The sequence below is a fragment of the Hyla sarda genome, chromosome 11 (assembly GCF_029499605.1).
Source record: "Hyla sarda isolate aHylSar1 chromosome 11, aHylSar1.hap1, whole genome shotgun sequence".
Taxonomy (NCBI): Eukaryota; Metazoa; Chordata; class Amphibia; order Anura; family Hylidae; genus Hyla; species Hyla sarda.
The window spans coordinates 34183305-34204756 of NC_079199.1; the positions used below are offsets into that span (position 1 = coordinate 34183305).

Sequence of the window (21452 nt, forward strand, 5' to 3'; positions counted from 1 at the left end):
AAGTTTTAACCACCATCTTCACCTGAGAGCTGGACTACACCTCACCTCCTCTCCCTTGTGCAATGGTAGCCTGTCAACATAGATAAACATGTGGCACTTGTCAAAAATGTTGTTCTTTTTTTAATTTGAAAGATTTTTTGGTTTTATGCAAAAGGCCCATAATACTGTTTAGGGGAATACAGAGTAAACAGAGGTGGGTCCAGGATCTCCATGACACCCAGAGCCCAGTTTAAGCCAGGGTTCACCCAACATTAATTGCTTCCCATTAAAGTTATTTATAGACCAGAATCATATCACCATAGTGTAGGTCTAGTTGTCTCTGTTGTGATGATGACATAATAGTGTCTGTTCATAACAATAGTTTGCACTGCATAGTCACAGGCTAAGCAGAAAATGCCTAATCATTTGGATATGCCTATTTGGTATCAGTATACTTGAGAAAAACTTGTATTTAGGCTGGGTTCACACTGCATTTTGTGTTGAGATTTAAGGTTTATGGTTTTATACTCTTTAATAGAATAGGAGCGTATACATAAATGTAAACATTGATTCTAATGGAGTAATGCAGACAAACTGAATATTTGCCAGCAATATAATGCAACTAAACTACCTACATTTCATTAAAGGGGTATTCCAGGAAAAAACTTTCTTATATATATCAACTGGCTCCAGAAAGTTAAACAGATTTGTAAATTACTTCTATTAAAAAATCTTAATCCTTTCAGTACTTATGAGCTTCTGAAGTTAAGGTTGTTCTTTTTTGTCTAAGTGCACTCTGATGACACCTGTCTCTGGAAACACCCAGTTTAGAAGAGGTTTGCTATGGGGATTTGCTTCTAAACTGGGCGTTTCCCGAGACAGGTGTCATCAGAGAGGACTTAGACAGAAAAGAACAACCTTAACTTCAGAAGCTCATAAGTACTGAAAGGATTAAGATTTTTTAATAGAAGTAATTTACAAATCTGCTTAACTTTCTGGAGCCAGTTGATATATATATATATATATATATATATATATATAAGTTTTTTCCTGGAATACCCCTTTAATAAAAATACAGCCTGTTGACTTACTTTTTTTACACCATAACTGGACTCAGATAATGATTTCTTAAATAATATAGTCTATAGCAGTGGTCTTCAACCTGCGGACCTCCAGATGTTGCAAAACTACAACTCCCAGCATGCCCGGACAGCCAACGGCTGTCCGGGCATGCTGGGAGTTGTAGTTTTGCAACATCTGGAGGTCCGCAGGTTGAAGACCACTGGTCTATAGTATATGTACTAGCAAATTGTAAAAGAAGAAAAGAAAAAGAAATAAAAGCCCTTTCAGTAACAGTTACTTACTGCGACAAGCTTCAAGCCTTTTAGAGTAGTTAAAAGGACGTTCCCGAGATAGGGCATCTCACCTTAATGTAGTACTTTAATGCTCCTCTGTAGAGATAAGCTCTTACGCCGTGTGGCTGTACCCTGATTGCAGCATTGCAATTTGTGATGGCTTTAGAATATCTCTTTCTAAATCCATAGAAAGCTGCTCTGCACAAATAAGCCTGCATTAAATGAGAAAATTATCAGGGTAGGGAGTGCTGAGTGAATGGCAAGAGCTGAGACACTTATTGGGAGATGAGCATACAGTGCAGTAATCACATCCAGAATTAATAGTAAAAACATAACAAAATATCTATACAAAAAATACAGCATTTCCAATATTAAAATGGATATGCTTAAAGGGGTATACCGGGCAAAAACATCTTATCCCCTATCGAAAGGATAGGGATAAGATGTCTGATCGCCCCGTGCAATCTCCCTTCAGCAGCCCGCATTCTACGCGTAGCTGCGTCTGCATTTTCGGAAACCGCCGGGCTGCCCGCCATCAGACATCTTATCCCCTATCCTTTCGATAGGGGATAAGATGTTTTTGCCCGGAATACCCCTTTAATAGCTTAATGGATTCTAAACACAAATGCCTATAGCTAAAGCAAACATTCAGCTTAGATTTCTATGGTGGAGTTGCTACTCATAGCACCAATAAAATTACAGATACAACAGCAATAGTCATACACATCTTAGTCAATGCAAACTCAATAACCTGACCACTATCTATTACTATCTATGTCATTTACACCATAGATTGCGCAAAGAAGTTCCAAGCTTCTCTGACGCCTGGACTCAGGTGTGACCCCAACCTCTGCACTCAATTGCACCTCTCCGGATCATTCACACCACTATTAATCATACTACCTAAAAAAAATTCTTAAAGGGATTCTCTAAGATTTTTAGAAAATTGCATGAGAGCTAGAACACAGAGAATAAAAACCCACCCCTAAATCCTCCACTACTCAAGCTCCACTGCAGCCAATCACTAGCCTCAGCAGTCTGTGCTTGCACAACACCTAAATGTTGAGACTAGTGATTGGTGTCATATGGGCAATATACCTGACATTGTCACTGCAGGTTCAGAGGAGCATGCTATAGCCCTGGCAGAAGTGGCAGAGAATTATGGGTAAAAAATACATTTTCTCTGTTTTATACTAGTTCCTGCCCAAATGAGTTCAAAACCCCATAATGAGAATGTGAAAACAAAAATTTTAAAAATATTGACAATTTTTATAATATAAAAAAAAAAAAAAAAAAAAAAAAGGAAAAAACTCACATTTTGTGAGTATGTAGGGATTAAGAACCTTTTATATGACAAATGTAGCTCTTGGGTCTCCCATTTCTCTTACACAGTTACATAGTTACATAGTTAGTACGGTCGAAAAAAGACATATGTCCATCAAGTTCAACCAGGGAATTAAGGGGTAGGGGTGTGGCGCGATATTGGGGAAGGGATGGGATTTTATATTTCTTCATAAGCATTAATGTTATTTTGTTCCAGGAATGTATCTAATCCTGTTTTAAAGCTGTTAATTGTTCCTGCTGTGACCAGTTCCTGAGGTAGACCGTTCCATAAATTCACAGTCCTCACGGTAAAGAAGGCGTGTCGCCCCTTGAGACTAAACTTTTTCTTCTCCAGACGGAGGGAGTGCCCCCTCGTCCTTTGGGGGGGTTTAACCTGGAACAGTTTTTCTCCATATTTTTTGTATGGGCCATTAATATACTTATACACGTTTATCATATCCTCCCTTAAACGTCTCTTCTCAAGACTAAACAATTGTAACTCCTTTACCTCCTCTTGACCATCTTCCTACACCTTGACCATGTTCCTACGCCTTGATTGAAAGGTCCTAAGAGCACAATGACCAGCATAATTCTACGTTTGGAACAACCAGGACTCATCTGGCAATTCTACCAATCTAAGTAATTAGGGGAGAAGGGCCTTAGGAAGAGAAGTGACCAAGAACCCAATGGTCCCTTTGGCTGAGCTTTAAAGATCCTGTGTATAGATAGGAGAAACTTCAAGAAGGTTAACCATTCTTAGCTTGAATCAATATAATTTTTACCTGGAAATGTCTTGGGTTTATCTGAAGAGCTTTGTTAAAATCCTCCACACACTTTGACTGCTGAAGACGCATGCGACAGAGTCCACGCTGATAGTAAGCATCACAATAACCAGAGCGATTCTTCACTGCACTGGTCAGAGCCTCAAAAGCCTGGAAAATATAATTTTTATGTTCATCACAAAAGATTATCCACAGATATAATGGATTTGTATAAAACACTTTTACAACAAACACTATATGAGCACTGAGCATCAATAAATGAACCTCCACACTATTTCATTGAACTCTACATAATATGAGGACACTATGCAGCTATATTATGACTGCTTTCTGAAAATATTCTGGGTGGCTCTGTGGATTAGAGTATGCTGACTGGCATGTTGCACTATATTGTCCAGTAAAGTGCTGAGTACAGTGATAGAAATCTGTGGATTCCATTAAAATCAATGGAGCCTGTTGGGCCCTACTGGTGTCTTACATACATTGGAAACAGCAAATCCATGCTTTTCTTTCATTATTCTGCTCCTATAGTGGAATAGAACAATGGAAAAATGTGTACCTAGCCTAATCCTGTGTTGTTTGTAAAACAGTGTTTTCTAATGTGCCAAATATTGTTAGCCAAGGCCACCAGCAGTGCAATACCGCAGCCATCTGTCAATACATCCTTCATTATGAAGTAAAAATCAATACTGACCCTGGCCGAATGTGTAAAAAAGTGAAAAGGAAATGTCAGCCTATTGAGTGTGCACATGTGGCCATGTGGATTTTTATTTTAATGGATAGGTATAAAGAAATAAATTAATATAAAGTGATCTTCTAAAGATACAGATTCCTTTTAAATAGGTACTCCGGCCCCCTTCCTGGTGCCCTGGCCTGTTACATGACACTGCCACTCAGCATATCACTGGCCAGTGCCGGTGTAGCGATGATTAGCTCAGCGCAATGTTACATGTTGGGTCATGATTAAGAGCAGCTGTGCTCCTGTCGGCCTTGTTTTGTATCTATGACCTAACTGTACAATAAACAATATTGTTGGATACTAACAGGAGTGCCTTTTGTCCTGGGATTATTAGATCTACTTTCTATGGATTGAGCACTATGGGTGAGACAGCGAGTGGAGATCAATGGGTGTGTAGGCTGCAGTGCACACTACCTCCTGGTACGGATGCGGCAGTGCCGACTGTGAGTTTCTGTTTCTTTATGGACAATTTAATTGAGACCCCCACATATGAGCAGCATGAGCCAGTAAAAGAGCACGCTTAAAGGAAAACTCCAAAATGTACAAATTTTTCGTAAATTTGCCCAGAATGCCGGCATATAAAAAACAAATTAGATTTATCTCCCAATGCACCCCCTGTATCCCCTTTCTGGCCTCTGCAGTAATCCTCTTCCTTCTTCTTATGGCTTCTTCTGTCACAATGCGGCTCAGCTAATTGCCGGCCACAGCAGTGTGACTTAGATATTCAGCCCTGGCACCAGGAAGACCAATGCCTGGGCCGAGTAAGTCAGACTGCACCTCAGCCAATAACTGGCCAAGGAGGGACATTGATGCAGCCGGTAATCAGCTGAGACGCATTGTGACGTAGTGTAACAGATCAACTACAAATGGAAGAGGATTGCTGCGGAGGCCGGACACCAGAGGCACAAGAGGAGCATCGGGAGGTAAGTCAAGTTTGTTCATTTAAATATTCAGCGCAAGTTTAAAAAAAGGTTTATATCTTGGAGCTCTCCTTTAAAAGCTTTACTCTCAAGCTTGCAGCGGTCTCAGTCCAGCTACTCTGGACTTACAATAGCTTGCTTATATCAGATCATTCTGCTAATCAATGGGGGATCCAGTCAGGGAGAAGCATAACTAAAATACCCCAGAGGTCATATGCCTTTAATACTTGAGCTGACCATCCACATTAGATTCAAGTTGGTTAAATTTGGTGATTTCAATGGGATTTAACATGCTTGGGAGATAAGCTGGGGCCAGTGGGGTCTGGAAGTAGCTTTCTCCCCTTCCAATCAGGAAATGTGCATGCTCGGTCAAGTTGAGTGTGTATGTCTATCTTATGTAAAGACATATTTTATTTTACACATGTATTTTCAGCATTTTTTAATGATTACAGACAAAAACCATGTAAATTAAAAAATGGAGCCTCATTTTACACTGTGGAACAGACTTAGCCTAAAATTATTATTTACATACACATAAATCTCATCACATTCCATAATCTGCCTAAAAACTGACAGTGAAAATGTAAAAAATTTTGCATTGGTTTTTAACAACTCTTGTTTGCACTGTTGATGTGTTCCAAATTAAGAGTGAAGATATAAGTGTTATGCTTCACGGTAGAAGTGTGACTTGAGCAGTTATATAACCTCAGAATAGGCTTCTTTTACAAGGAAAATACACAAGCAGAGAGTGTTATACCCACTCACCTGAAGAAACTTAAACTGCTCCATGTAGCACAGGCCCAGTAGGTAAAAAACTTCAGCCTTGTCCGTAGACGGGGACCTCTCATCTAGCTGGTTCAGTAGGTCAAGTGCCTGTCTGAAGCTTTCACTTGCTTCCTATTAAATTGTGCAAATTTGTTTTACTTTCTCTATTGTTAAACCAGAAAAAAACTAACTGTATTTTATTTTCAGAAATTTTCATTTTTCCCAGAGGGTTTTCAACTCATTGTCAACCTTGTAAAAAAAATATGTTGTAATATTGTAAACATAATTTAAAAGTGTGCACATAACCACATTCAAAAATGAAGATGATTTTCAATAAAAATCCACTGTATGTGCAGCTTCTATGGAGGTGTCCATGGTTACAGACAATACCTACATAGTCTGATTCTGCAGTCACGGTCCCTGAAATCCATTCTCTACACAGGGTTTGTTTGTAGTCTGCAACCATGGAGACACACAGGTATGCATAGGAGATTTAGACACAATGGTAGGATGCTTTCAATGCATTCCCTTCACCAACCTCTGTATACAGTATATGTTTTATATGGCCCTTTCCTTCTCTTTTCTTTTCCAATTCTTTCCTAGCTTTCTTTTCTTCTTTCTTTGTTACGGCTAGGTATTTTGAATCCCTGGTTAGTAGCAGAATTAGACCAGGTCTTTGGATAACAAAGTTGCTATTAAGAGATCAGCATTTGACTTGTTATTAACGAACCATTGTTTCCCTCTTGGTTCCTTTCTTTATGCTTACCTTCATATTCCAATTTGTTGTATTGTCATTGCTTAACTGCTCAACATCTATTGTATCAACAACTAATACACAATCGCCCCGATTTACTATTGTAAACCCGACATGTTTTGTCGGGTTGTGCACCAGAAATTCTGTCTGCCCCAGAATTTGCGCCAGAATTTAAAAAACCCGACATACTCTCCATTTTACTTTGAAAACCCGCAAAAAAGGGTGCGGTCATCGGGAAAAGGGGCATGTCCCCTCCATTTTCACAAAAACCCATGTGTTAAAAAAGCAAAATGTAGGGAAAAGTGCAAAATGTAGGGAAACCTTAGTAAATACCATGGAAAAAATTGTAGGGAATTAAAACTCACAAATAAAAATACACTCCACTCTTAGTAAATCAGGGCCAATATTTTACAGGGCAAAAAAGTCAAACAAAATCTGTGTCTAAAGGAAGCCTAAATTCAGATATCTGTGGCGGTGGTCTGCAAGCCAGGGATGTCAATAAGTAACTGGATCATGGCACTTAAAAGAATGATTCATCATACACCTGTGAATGTGCAAGTTTGGCTCTTGCACTAGTTCACATAATGGGTTCTATATATGGCCATACAGAAGTATGAAAACTGTATGACTTTACAGCAACATGGCTGGTATTGTAGTAATCTGCTGTAATCCCAGTTCCAGCCTACAGACAAGAGTGGTGAAATTTTAAGAAGAAAGAAACTGTAACTGATATAGCCCCTACTCACACATACTATCCCAAATTCCCAAAGTGCGGCAACATTTAATCTCAGGTCAAACCAGCTTAAGTGTGCGTTCCCACAGGGTGTATACGCAGTGTATTTGACGCTGCGCAAAATTTACAGCAGCAGCGGGAAATACGCTGCGTATTCCTTGCTCACTATACACACAGGGCTTTCCGGCGGCAGCCCTATGTGTGCAGTGAGTTTTGGAGGCGGAGCCGCGCATCACAGACACGCCGGCACACGGCCCCGCCTCTAAAACTCACTACACACATAGGGCTGCCGCCAGAAAGCCTTGTGTGTATAGTGAGCAAGGAATACGCAGCATATTTCCCGCTGCTGCCATAAATTTTGGCAGCATCAAATACGCTGCGTATACGCCCTGTGAGAACACACCCTAAAAGCTACAAGCCTTTACACACAAAACCAAGGTTGCTAAAATTCTGTTTCTTGAAACCACTAGTTTCTTTAATTTTGCTCAGGTCTCTTTTTTTTACCCTAAAAAAAAAAAAAAATCATCAGGCTTTTTCAGATGGTTCTTTACAGTTAAGTATTTTTTATGACATTCAGTCTATCCTAAAATATAAACCAATTTTCAGTAAGATGGACAAATGTTTTCTTACAATATTTCTTAAATTTTTTGAACATTGTAGATGTTTTATTTTATTTCAGCCCAATACCTTGTTTTTCTTAGCTTTCATTTGAATTTTTCCTAAAAGTATTATCAGAGCTGAAGATGGCTTATCCTTTATGGCAGAAACCAGACAGTCTATGGCACTGTTGTTTTGATGGAGGAAAGACTGGACAAGGGCTTGCTGCACTGGCGAGGAACCTGGGCAGAACAAAAATCATTAGAAAGCATTATGACAAGAACTTACTTTTTTACATTTTTCACATTTTGTTGTTGCGTCCTTGTGCTGAAAAAAAAAAAGGTTTTCCCTCAATATTCTGCACTCAATTCTCTATAACGACAAAGTGGAAACAGAATGTTGGATATATTTTCTCATTTATTAAGGAGGATATACTAAAATAGTGCATTAATAAAGGTATTCAGATGCTTTTTTATTTTTATAATAGTTAAAGGGGTACTCCAGTGGAAAACTTTTTTTGTTTAAATCAACTGGTGCCACAAAGTTATACAGATTTGTAAATTACGTCTATTAAAAACTCTTAATACTTCCAGTACTTATTAGCTGCTGAATACTACAGAGGAAATGATTTCCTTTTTGGAACACAGTGCTCTTTGCTGAATCACGAGCACAGTGCTCTCTACTGACATCTCTGTCCATTTTAGGAACTGTCCAGAGCAGCATATCTTTGCTATGGAGATTTTCTCCTACTCTGGACAGTTCTTAAAATGGAGAGCAGAGAGCACTGTGGTCAGGATGTCAGCAGAGAGCACTGTGCTCGTGATGTCAGCAGAGAGCTCTGTGTTACAAAAAGAAAATAATTTCCTCTGTAGTATTCAGCAGCTAATAAGTACTGGAAGGATTAAGATGTTTTAATAGAAGTAATTTACAAATCTGTTTAACTTTCTGGCATCAGTTGATTAAAAAAATAAATAAATAAAGGTGTTCCACTGGAGTACCCCTTTAAAGCACCTTTGGCAGTGGCAGCCTCCAGTCTTTTTGGGATGATGATGTCACAAGGTTTTCACACCTGGATTTTGGATTTGTCTATCAATCTTCTCTGCAGATGCTCTCAAACTCTGTCAGGTTGGATGGGGACAGTAGGTGGAAGCTATTTTTAGGTCTCTCTAGAGAAGTTCAATTGGGTTCAAGTCAGGCTTCTGGCTGGGCCACTCAAGAACATTCACTCCTATGTTGTCTTTGCTGTCTGCTTAGGGTCACTGTCTTGTTAGAAGGTGAACCTTCGGCCCAGTCTGAGGTCCAGAGCACTCTGGATCAGGTTTTTATGAAAAAATATTGCTGTACTTTGCTCCATTCTGCTTTTCCTTAACCTAATCCAGTCTCTTTGTCCCAGCCACTGAAAAAGGATAGTACTAGTCAGGTTTTGCACAGTGCCTGGTTTCTTCCATACATGACTGTTAGAAGTAAGGCCAAACACTTCAATCTTGGTTTCATCAGACCTGAGAATCTCAAATTCTGCGAGTCATTTGGGTGCTTTTTCACAAACTCTATGTTGGCTTTCATGTGTCTTTTACTGAGAAGAGGATCCTTTCTGGCCATTCTGCCATAAAACCCAGATTGTAGAGCTCTGCAGTGATGGTTGACCTTCTGGAAGTTTCTCCCATCTGCACACAGGATCTTTTTTGCTCAGTCAAAGTGTCCATTCGGTTCTTGGTCACCTCACTTACCAAGACCCTTCTCCACCAATGACTTACTTTAGTGGGGTGGGAATCTTAAAGAATATTCCTGGTTGTTGAAAACTTTTTCCACTGAAAACTTACTTTCAGTGTAGCAGAAATATTTTTGTCTCCAGACCTGAGTTTCCACACAATCCTTTTTTTCTCCCTCATGGTTTAGTTTTTGCTATGATATGAATTGCCAGATTTGAGACCTCATGTATACAGGGTGTGTCTTTCCAAAGAGTTCACAGAAAAGATCCAGCCACACCTCCTAAAACGGCAAAGGACGATGCGTCGTCTTGGTAGGGAAGTAAGAGGCGGGGCGCTGATGGGACAACACTACACTGACAAAGAAAGGTTTACACTACTTCCTGTAAGAAATATCTTAATCAAAAACATGCTGGTGCCAGTAAAATTTGCAATAACACCTTATAAGTAACTTCTATGTCTTAAGGTAATAGTTTTATTTACACCAAATACAATTTTATGATAGCAGAATATTAACTTTTACTAAATACGTCCAGTATGTCTATGAGATGGAAATTCTTTACCTTTGTTTGGAGCATTGATGTCCCATTATTGTCTTTGATGTTAGCTAGTAACCAAAGAATGGCTGAGTGTTTATGTTTTTTAACAAAGTATCGGGTTTATTAAAACACAACATGCTCAAACAGCAGACACTGGATTCCTTGAGGACTGTCAAATACATATTAGATTGTGGGTAGCTCCTACTGACATGTGCTGACAGATATTTAATGCTTTGCCCACACATTAGATGACACTGCTACTGAAGAGATGTGCTCAACAAACATGTGCCCAAGTGCTCAACCATGATTTGCTGTTCTTTTATGATCTTCCCCGATGAAATCCTCTTCTCTTATGACCTATCTTGACCCAATTCTTTGATGTATTCCTTTGATCAGAGCCTGTTCTTCTATGACATCTCTTGATCCAATATTATTTTTATATGATCTATATTGATGCAATACAGTTCTTCCATGACCTCTCTTAGCCCAATCCTGTTCTTCCATGACCTCTCTTGATCAAATCATGTTCTTCCATGGCCCCCCCTTGATCCAATCTTCTTCTTCAATGACCTTCCTTTATCCAACTCTGTTCTCCCCAATCCTTCCTTCATCTAAACCTTTTATTCTATGAATTTCTTTGATCCAGCACTGTTTTATAACAATGTCACGTTCTTTTCAAATAAACAAAATCCAAAAGTACGTTTTGCAAGACGAAATATTGTACTTTGAGTTGATTTTAGCAGAAAACTTTTTGTAATTGCATGAGGCACTCACATTGTTTGTTAGAGAACTCTATGTCTGGTGAAGATGTCAGGTAAATTTTGCATGTACTGCTAAACAAAAGCTAGCAGGGGGCAGTTCCTTAGTGGATCCAGGTAGTTTTCTGCCTACACTTGAATACAGCCCTCATCCTAGACCTGTTGATTTTGTCACATTTCATTTCTGCTTTGTAGAAAAATGGTATATTAGAGAGGGGGATGCTGTGGACACATAAAAAGCGCAAGCTGGAGAGAGTCGCGCCTTTGTATTTAAGGAGATGCTGACTACATAATGACTCAGCTAAACCAAATAAAGCCCTTGTTCTTAATTACAGAGTTTATTTCCTAAACTGCTCCCATCTGAAATGCTGACAGCAAGGATGCTAAATATGCCAGTCACAGACTGTGTGGGAAATATAATTTAGCAGACATTGTTTTTAACCCCTCAAGGACCAAGCCCAATTTCACCTTAAAGGGGTACTCCGGTGGAAAACATTTTTTTTTTAAATCAAGTGGTGCAGGAAAGTTAAACAGATTTGTGAATTACTTCTATTTAAAAATCTTTACCCTTTCAGTACTTTTTAGTAGCTGTATGCTACAGAGATAATTATTTTCTTTTTTGTCTTGTTCACAGTACTCTCTGCTGACACCTGATGCCAGTATCAGGAACTGTCCAGAGCAGGAGAAAATCCCCATTGCAAACTTATGCTGCTCTGGACAGTTCCTGATATAGGCATCAGGTGTCAGTAGAGAGCACTGTGGACAAGACAAAAAAGACATTCAAAAGGAAATGAATTTCCTCTGTAGCATACAGCTGCTAAAAAGTACTGGAAGGGTAAAGATTTTTTAATAGAAGTAATTTACAAATCTGTAAAAATTTTTGGCACCAGTTGATTTAACAAACATTTTTTTCCACCAGATTACCTCTTTAAAGGGGTACTCTCCTGGAAAACATTTTTTTTAAATCAACTGGTGCCAGAAAGTTAAACAGATATGTAAATTACTTCTATTAAAAAATCTTAATCCTTCCTGTACTTATCAGCTGTTGTATGCTCCATAGGAAGTTATTTTCTTTTTGAATTTCCTTTCAGTATGACCACAGTGCTCTCTGCTGACACCTCTGTCCATTTTAGGAACTGTCCAGAGCAGGATAGGTTTCCTATGGGGATTTGCTTCTACTCTGGACAATTCCTAAAATGGACAGAGGTGTCAGCAGAGAGGACTGTGGTCAGGCAGAAAGGATATTCAAAAGAAAAGAACTTCCTGTGGAGCATACAGCAGCTGATAAATACTGGAAGGATTAAGATTTTTTAATAGAAGTCATTTACAAATCTGTTTAACTTTCTGGCACCAGTTCATTTAAAAAAAATGGTTTTCCAGGGGAATACCTGGAATACCCCTTTAACTACAAACTGTGGCTTGAGATAATATTAACTATTGCAGCGACACTGCAGTATGTGTTGTAAAGAATGAAAATGCACCTGTCATCACATGTCTTTGGAGATCATAAACTTGTTACAACATAGTGACAGTAAAAAGGGTTACTGTCACTTTAAAAAGACATTGAAATGTCACATGGCAATGTAAAAAGTTTTGACTGGTCAGGGGCTGGGTGTTCAAACCTGTCAATTGTTAGATACAGCCGGGAGAAGTGCATGGCTCATCGATTCATTCCCCTTCTCGCTTCACTCCCCAACACGCTGCAGAAGTTGGGCTTCTATAGACTTACAATCCTGCAACGTGACAGAAAAGGCAGCAATCTGGGGAGTAAAGTGGATAACCTCAAGCTTCCTGGCTTTATTTAACAATCGGTGGGGTCTGAACACCCAGACCCCGACCGATCCAAACTTTTAACTTAAGTTTGTTTTGCTAGTTTTTTTTTTTTTCTTAACAGGGACACTTTAAGTGAAAATGAAGGAATAAATAAACATAAAACTGAGGATAAACCTATCAATTTTTTTTTTTAGTAATTAACATTGGAGACCCAAAGTTACTGAAGTTTGCCTCAGCAAACTGTGCTTGCATTATGAGGCTACTGAAGACATACTGTTCCTTACCGTGAGTCATCTCAGCTGTATGGTGAATACAGAAGCTGGCGAGGTCATACCTCTTCATCTCATAGAGATACTGTCCCCTGCAGGAAACAGACAATGTAAATCACTAATGACCAACATGACCTTTATCAGTGAATGACAACAAAGTCATTATGAAGGGTGACCTTTAGGAATTGATTATATTAGTTGAACCCTGTGGCTCCCATTATAAGGAGATACATGTACACAACAACAATTATGTTTCACATCATGCATTGCAGAATATTTGTGATATAACAGTTCTCACTTCAGCCTCATGTCTATCAGAATATTTCAGCCTATATTTTAAAATATCCAATAAATTGCATACCCATGCTTATTTACAACCATCACATACCAAGGCAGTTATTAAAAGGACAACTGCAGCAGAAAACACTTATCCCCTATCCACAGGATAGGGGATAAGTGTTTGATCGCGGGGGGGGGGGGGGGGGGGGTCCGACTGCTTGGATCTCCTAAACGGGCCTCGGCATTAGCACTCAGTGTGAGCGTTAATGCACGCAGCGTCGACCTGAGAGGTCGACAGTTGCCCTGTCCCCATACAGTTCTATGGGAGAGGCGGGGAGGCAGCCTCCCCGCCTCTCCCATAGAGTTACATGGATGAGGCGTGTCGGCCGCCGCATCAGGCTGCGGCTGGCACGCCTCCTGCATGGAAGAACCGCGGCAGAGCCGTGGCCCCGTGCAGGAGATCGCGGGGGCACCCAGCATTCGGACCCCTCGCAATCAGACACTTATCCCCTATCCTGTGGATAGGGGATAAGTGGTTTTCGCTGCAGATGTCATTTAAAGGTAATGTGTCATCAGAAAATGTCCTATTGTTTAAAGTTTTTATGTTTAACATATTTTTTAAGAATTTTTGGTGATGTTATTCTTCATTGTTCATTAAAACAACAAAACAAAACATGAATTCTTCCAGTCTTTATTCTGGCCACTAGGGTCAATATTAAGTTGCACCTTCCTGTTCTGTACAGATCACTTTCCAGAAGTGCTCTCATCATAGACAGGATTACAGTGTAAGGTGACACTAGTGTATAGATAACACAGGAGCTTCCCAATAGCTGAAACTCAGAGATTTTCTTCCCCTCCTTCCTTGTGTTATGACCTCTGCATAGGTCACAGAGCGTGTCTCTAAGCCTTTCCCATTCATATGAATAGAGTCCGCTCCAGACTGTTGAGCCAATGTCCCTGGGGCTTGCTGTAAAACATATCTCTTAATGCTTATAAAAACAGCTCAGGCAAGGATCACACTCTAAAAATAGCAAAAAAATATAAAGATCAGCTCACTCACTATTTGATAAGTCCCGGCGTCCAGCACAACCTCTCCTCGTGGAAGCTCGTGAATGGCTCTGGGGCTGGATCCCCACGTGGTATGATAGGAAAGCAAAGGAAAAGGATATCCGGCTCCCAACTCTGATAAAATCCAAGGCTTTAATTCAGTTCATATTAAAATCCAAAACAGCATTCAAGCAAAAAAGGAGGATAAAAGAACACTAACGAAACGCACCAACGCGTTTCAACTTATTAATAAGTCTTAGTCATGGCCATGACTAAGACTTATTAATAAGTCGAAACGCGTCGGTGCGTTTCGTTAGTGTTCTTTTATCCTCCTTTTTTGCTTGTATGCTGTTTTGGATTTTAATATAAACTGAATTAAAGCCTTGGATTTTATCAGAGTTGGGAGCAGGATATCCTTTTCCTTTGCTTTCCTAAGGATCACACTATCCCTATTTCTACAAGTTATACCACTAGCTATGCAGCCAAACATCCATCTTGTTTCTCTATTGTTTCTCTACTGTCTGGCTACACTGTTGCCTCATTTTGAAGCTGTCAGAAATCACTGCCCTAAACCCTTCTCTTCTGAAGTCTTCACTAACACAGAACTGCAAATACTTCACTCAGAGTATAGAGCAGTGTTTCCAGACCAGGTGCCTCCAGCTGTTGCAAAACTACAACTCACAGCATGCCCGGACAGCCGACGGCTGTCCGGGCATGCTGGGAGTTGTAGTTTTGCAACATCTGAAGGCACCCTGGTTGGAAAACACTGGTATAGTGCATTATTTTACATTTAGAAACATTGAACAGCAGTTTCCATTGTTTTGACCACTTATCTAGTTAAGCTAAATCATTTTCCATGATACAGATACCCCCAAGGAACATCAACCCTACTGCACTCTCTATCGCAAAACAGGCAAACCTTGTTTACCAAACCTTCTTCTATATAATTGCAAACACATTAAAAGGAATAAGACCCGTAACAAACCCTTGTGGCTTTACTCAGAATACACACAATTATTAACACCCCTGATATGTATGCTTCAACCAACTGGAAGCCAAATGGATTAAAGTCGAGTTTTCACTAACTATCTTATATGGCTCATAGTGTGAGATAGCTTTCTATTATGTGCATATGTGGGAGTTGTACAGAAATAGAAAAACATGGGTCCTCATTTACTATTGCAAACCTGACATGTTTTGTCGAGTTGTGCGCCAGAAATTCTGTCTGCGCTAGATTTTGCGCCAGAATTTGCGCCAGAATCGAAAAAACCCCAACTAACTCTAATTTTGCTAAGAAAACCCGGAAAAGGGGTGTGGTCGCCATGAAAAAGGGGGCATGGTCTCCGAAAAGGGGCGTGTTCCTGACATTTTCACAAAAAACAACATATTTACTAAGGTTTCCACATAAAATGTGGTGGATTTGAGCTGATGAAAACCAGACAAATCAGAGCAAGTGTAAAAAAAAGCAAAGTGTAGGGAAAAGTGGAAAATGTAGGGAAACCTTAGTAAATACCGTGGAAAAGAAATTGTAGAGAATTAAAACCCACAAAGAAACCTACACAATACTAATAATAATAAGGGCCATTGTTGTTTTCTTCTGGAAACAGTACAAAAATTGGCCATGGGTTAGGTCTAATTTTGCAGCTCAGCAAAATCGAAGTAAAAACGGAATAGGCTGCAATAGAACAAACAACCTGAGGAGACACGTGTGGTGCTGATTAGAGAAATGAGCAGCCATGTTATTCTTATCCTGGACAATTTCTTTAACTAACTATGCACATCTTGATAAAGAGCTCTGTCCAAGCTAGAAACGCGTTGAAAGTTATACTACCCTTCTTTTTATGTGTATGACAATGAAATAAAGAATACCATTATATGGGAGAAGCGCCTGCATTGGAGAATTTTATTTATCACTGAATCTACTGCCATTTGCAGACCTCCTGGGAAGATGGGGTACTCCAAGGCTGCTGACCCGCTAAAGTGACATGCTGTTTTAGATGTTATGCTCTGAGCATAACCAACTCTGGTAAGCGTAACTGCTCTCCAGTTTCCTTTTTAATTGTCAACTATAATAATACACTAGGGTTGCACTCCTCTTTCTTTTTGTCTTTTCAGTTGTACTGATCTCTTTAACAGGGTGTTTGCAAAAGCATTACCCCTTTAAATCACTGAGATCATAGGTTTCTCCAGTCCTGGCTGTGCAAACTTGTGCAAGTCAATAAAAGCTGTTCTCCCATGCCTGATAATGTAAGAATGATTTCTGTACTCTTGTGGTGCACTAGGGGTCAACAACTAACTTCTGCAGCCATAGGGCATCACTTTATCATTTGGGGGGGGGGGGGGGGGGTCTGAGGATCAGTCTTCAGCATTATGAATTCTGAAAAGTCTCTCCCTGCACAGACTTTTCCTGCAACCTGCTGTTCTCGTGAATGAAGCTGCCTGCAGTTCCCTACAGTTGTGTGAAAAGAAGCACTGCTGTGAAGGAAAACACAGTGAAGGGGCGGCAGTGCTAAACCAGAGGTGCTGTGTCCCTTCACTTTTAGAATTAAAGGGGTATTCCAGGCAAAACCTTTTTTTATATATATATATCAACTGGCTCCGGAAAGTTAAACAGATTTGTAAATTACTTCTATTAAAAAATCTTAATCCTTCCAATAGTTATTAGCTTCTGAAGTTTTCTGTCTAACTGCTCAATGATGATGTCACGTCCCGGGAGCTGTGCATGATGGGAAAATATCCCCATAGGAGATGCACAGCTCCAGGGACGTGAGTCATCAGAGAGCAGTTAGACAGAAAACAACAACCCAACTTCAGAAGCTAATAACTATTGGAAAGATTAAGATTTTTTTAATAGAAGTAATTTACCAATCTGTTTAACTTTCCGGAGCCGGTTGATATATAAAAAAAAGTTTTGGGCTGGAATACCCCTTTAAAGGCAACTTAGAAGTCAGACCCCTGTGATCATAGTGATAGCATATTGCTAGGAGTTGAACATGCCTCTTTGTTTCAATATATTTTATTATTGTTATTTTCAGGATACAATTATCGCACATATACATAAATAAGACCCAAAACAACAAAACCTCTACTTAACAACATCCTACAATCTCTCCCTCTCTCTCACCCCTCTCACCTAACTATCCTCTATGAACATGCCTCTTTAACTGGACCACACCAGTTGTTCCTTTGTGTCTGGCCTACCAGTTACCACTGGAAACACTTCAGTTGAAGTTGATGACTCACAGAGCACGTCATAAAGACTGTGCATTTGTGTGCCCTTAGTATTATTATCTGCATAGGATAGGAGTATCCAATTACCGTAAGTCTCTGTTAACATCTATGCAATGATTTTCTACCAAAGCAGAATACAGAAATATCTTTCCAATGAACAATGACAGACTTTATGATGCAGGCTGCTAAAGAGCCTTACAACTAGTGGTTTTGTGGGAAGGAAACCTGTACATGTTAAGAACATTAAGCATATTGACTAAATGTTCCAGGAGGTCTCATTTCAGTGTTCTGCTCAATTATAGTCACTAGGGTGAATTTAATAGTTAGTGTATACTTACATTAGATAGTTTTATAAGCACTTGATTTATCACTGAACAGGGCCAGTGATCAGTGGACAAACATGGAAAAGAACATTTGTCAAGTGAGCGCTTGCTTATAACCGGCAAAATAAAAAAACATCACTCGTGGCCGCACATTACCCTGTGTAATAGGGGACATGCAACTGATGAATAATAGCAGCAAAGGACTGTGGTAACAATCCAGCAACCATTCATTTGGCCCTGCCTGCATGAATAAGCTCACTAAACGAATGCTGATCTTTGAGATGGGCCCATGTATGCATCAGTCCATGTAATTGGGCCCTAAATTTAAACCACCCGTTAGGTGATATAATTTGTGTGCCAAAAAGGCACCAAAATATTGGTGTAGTCACATGTGAGCCACATCCCCTTCTCCACCAAGCTACAACCCATTCTCAAAAACCATGCACCCAACCCCCCTTGCACCATGCACCAACACCAGCCATGCACCAACTCCACAAAAATGTCTGAAACATAAAATAAATGTAATGTCTAATGGTGCTGGGATTCTGCAACATTTGCAACATCTGCCCCACTGTGTCAACCTCCTATCAATCTTTTGGAAACTAGTTTTGACTGACACGTCATAGTGACATCATTGTCATAATATAACAGCTGCATATTGGTAGTACTCTTACTAAGATAACATGCTCAGACATAGGATTTAGAAATATGTGATGTATTTAGGACATTATTTCCCCAGCATTTAGTATAGGAATGGCTAATCCCTAGGCTAAAATCTCCAATAATCTTTAAATATATTCTAGATTATGAGTGAACACCAGCTCCATTCTAAGCAGAATAGCAGATAATGGTCTTCAGCCATTTGTAAGTATATAAGAAAGGTTATGTCTATGTACAGTACTGAACACATTTATTTTATTTTAACACTTTAATTTTTCTTTAATTAAAAAACTAGGCACTTACATTTAGAATAATGTTATCATGTAGAGATAGATAGATACAGAAACAAATAATTGGTTTATATTCATTAAATAATCCCAATATGGTAGAAATAGGGTTTTGTCACCACCCAGTGGCGATTTTGCAGACAGCAGACAAAACTTTACACTGACCTCATGTGTGTAATATACTAAAAATATGACTTGGGTCTTCTTTTTTTAAATTGTAAATTTTTATTAGGTTTTTATAATAGTAAAAGAACAACACAATCCAACAGTTGACAAGGGCGTGAGAGTCCCTTATATATAACTTGGGTCTTCTATCATTCCACATTCATTATCATGTTTAACCCTAACATCCCATAGTCTTCCCTGCAAATATGACAACTCTTTCTTGAGCTGTAATAACAGGGTTATCATTTGTAATAAAGAATTTCCAACAATGAGCTTTTGGGTTTAGTTGTTGGCACTGATATATACCATAAGTTCTTATCAGTGGAGTCTGAGTGCTTGGAACCTAATCAATAACTAAAATGAAAGCACCAAACATTCTGCTGAGCTCTGTGCCCATATATTTCTGATCTTCTCTGGCCAAAGAGTTCAGCTATTATTGTACAAATTCATAATAAGTCCTATAGATGCTCATCTCTCCAAGGAAAGCCAATCAGTCACAAAAGTGCTTACCTGAGCGTTTCCTTTTTTATTTTTTTATGTTTTATTTTTTTTTAGAGATAGGGGCCTCAGCACATCGATCAAAACGTCTGATGTCATTTTTTTAGAAATGATAGATAACCTTTCAAAAGTGCTCACCTGATTATATAGGGTTCAGGAGAGTCTGGGCGCAGATGAATGGCACGTGTTATATCCTTCAAAGCACTGTGTAGATCCTTCATCTGTAAGAAGTGGGACAGGAAAAGGTCACCAATGCACTGCCAAACTAATTCTACGGTGTTACTTGGTAAGAAGGAGAATGTTGGGTCTAGTAAGCCTATAGTAATGACAGGCTAAGATGACAACCCACTGGCACTACGCCCGCCGGTCACCATCCCTGTGCCATACATTATGGGATTGTGTGATAAGTACACCTTGCCCACACTGTAAACATAATATTATAGTTACAATTGTAACTTCCCTCTAATTACCACAAATTGCTTCAAAATCTATTGAACACTACTTCTACATCTATGTCTCTAAATATTAGGACCTTTGGTAGACATGCACTGCACCTGTAGATCAATGTGACATGCTGTCACATAAGAAAAGGATTGTCCAGCGCTAGGCTTGCGGATAAAAGCTTGTTCTTTATTGGAAAATTCAGAGATCACTCGACAGAGGACAATGTTTATGCTGTCACATAGTTACATATTCATTAGGTTGAAAAAAGACCACCAAGTTCAGCTTATATCTCTATTGTGTCCCTACTGGGATGTCCACAATTGGACTATTCAAAGTCTATGGACCTGATAAAAAGTGCTGTGCTTCGCTGTTTCCATTAGTGCCTTAGACTTTAAATGGAGAGGCAGAGTACATGCACCACTCCGCCTCAATATTCTTGCTTACAGTCAGAGGTTGAACCCCAGTACAGACTTAGCCTTGTTCACACATCTAAACATTTTTTACAGTTGTATCCAGATTAGGCAGCACAAATCTATTTCTCATTTGATTTTGTTGCCAGAAAATGAACACAAGATGACAACTCAACAGCACAAATTTCTTTTTTAGTTAAGGTGCAAATGCACTATAAGCAGCTGTAAATTTTATCCAGTAGGTTACATTACAATTATTGTATCTTAACCATTTCTTCCTAAAGTAAAAGACAATATACCTGTCGGTAGGCCTGTGCCCTGCAGAGGTAGGCTCGAATATAGAGGGGGTCAACTTTTATAGCGCCAGAGAAGTGGCGCACTGCTTGAGTATACTGGTTTCTGTGAAGCAGGCAAATCAGACCCAGATTCACGTGCGCCATAGGCACAGCCCTGTAGAAATAGTAAAACATTATAAGTGGGTTATATGTCTGGAATGTTGATGGCCTTTTTAGGACTTTAAATGTCCATTTGTATTTTGAATGAAGCTGTGTCTGCCTTTGAACATTATATCACAGTTTAAAAACAGAACAAATCTACGTAAAACTTTATGTAAATGTGGAAATACATTAGGGGAAATAAGCGAGACTGGCGTTTGGTACTCCGCTGTTAAGCAGAGGCCGGCAGAGTAAGATGCTCCAAATCTGTGACTGTCCGTGTGTCACAAAAAGAAATCCACAGCAATTCTTGTATCATTTTCTTTTTTTTTTCTTTGTGACGATAATTATTTTAATATGGCTAAAAAGAAACATTAGGTAACATATGATGAAAAAAAAAAACAATACCAACACAATGCCAATACATTTACATAATCATCCACCTGCTTGATTACAAAAAATTGTAAACATTATATCTGTATTGAAGTACATAACTGTTTTATTCACTTTTTCCTTACTAATGATATGTTGTAGATTGTTAGTAAATGGAACATTTTATTATGGTCATTCCTACGTTTGCCTTAATACTTCATGTGGCTCAAGGTACCTGTAAAATTTGGATGTGTCTATATAGCAGGGGAAAACCAAGTGTGATTAAAGGTCAAAGGCCCTTTTCTAGCCA

General features: G+C 39.3%; 1 protein-coding gene across 8 annotated transcripts in view; it reads right to left on the reverse strand.

Annotated features, from left to right (window-relative positions):
- Nucleotides 1–21452, reverse strand: part of TTC6 (tetratricopeptide repeat domain 6) — a 167841-nt gene that overhangs the window by 52823 nt on the left and 93566 nt on the right. For all 8 annotated transcript variants that reach the window (XR_008848967.1, XR_008848971.1, XR_008848972.1 and 5 more), the window contains 7 exons: nucleotides 20636–20786; nucleotides 19621–19703; nucleotides 13008–13084; nucleotides 8038–8189; nucleotides 5864–5995; nucleotides 3440–3589; nucleotides 1406–1546 (listed from right to left, as the gene is read on the reverse strand). Coding sequence is in view for 1 of the 8 variants with exons in the window: in XM_056546769.1 (XP_056402744.1) it covers nucleotides 1406–1546; nucleotides 3440–3589; nucleotides 5864–5995; nucleotides 8038–8189; nucleotides 13008–13084; nucleotides 19621–19703; nucleotides 20636–20786 (886 nt within the window). In the remaining 7 variants the exon portion in view is untranslated. The remainder of the gene's footprint in view (nucleotides 1–1405; nucleotides 1547–3439; nucleotides 3590–5863; nucleotides 5996–8037; nucleotides 8190–13007; nucleotides 13085–19620; nucleotides 19704–20635; nucleotides 20787–21452) is intronic.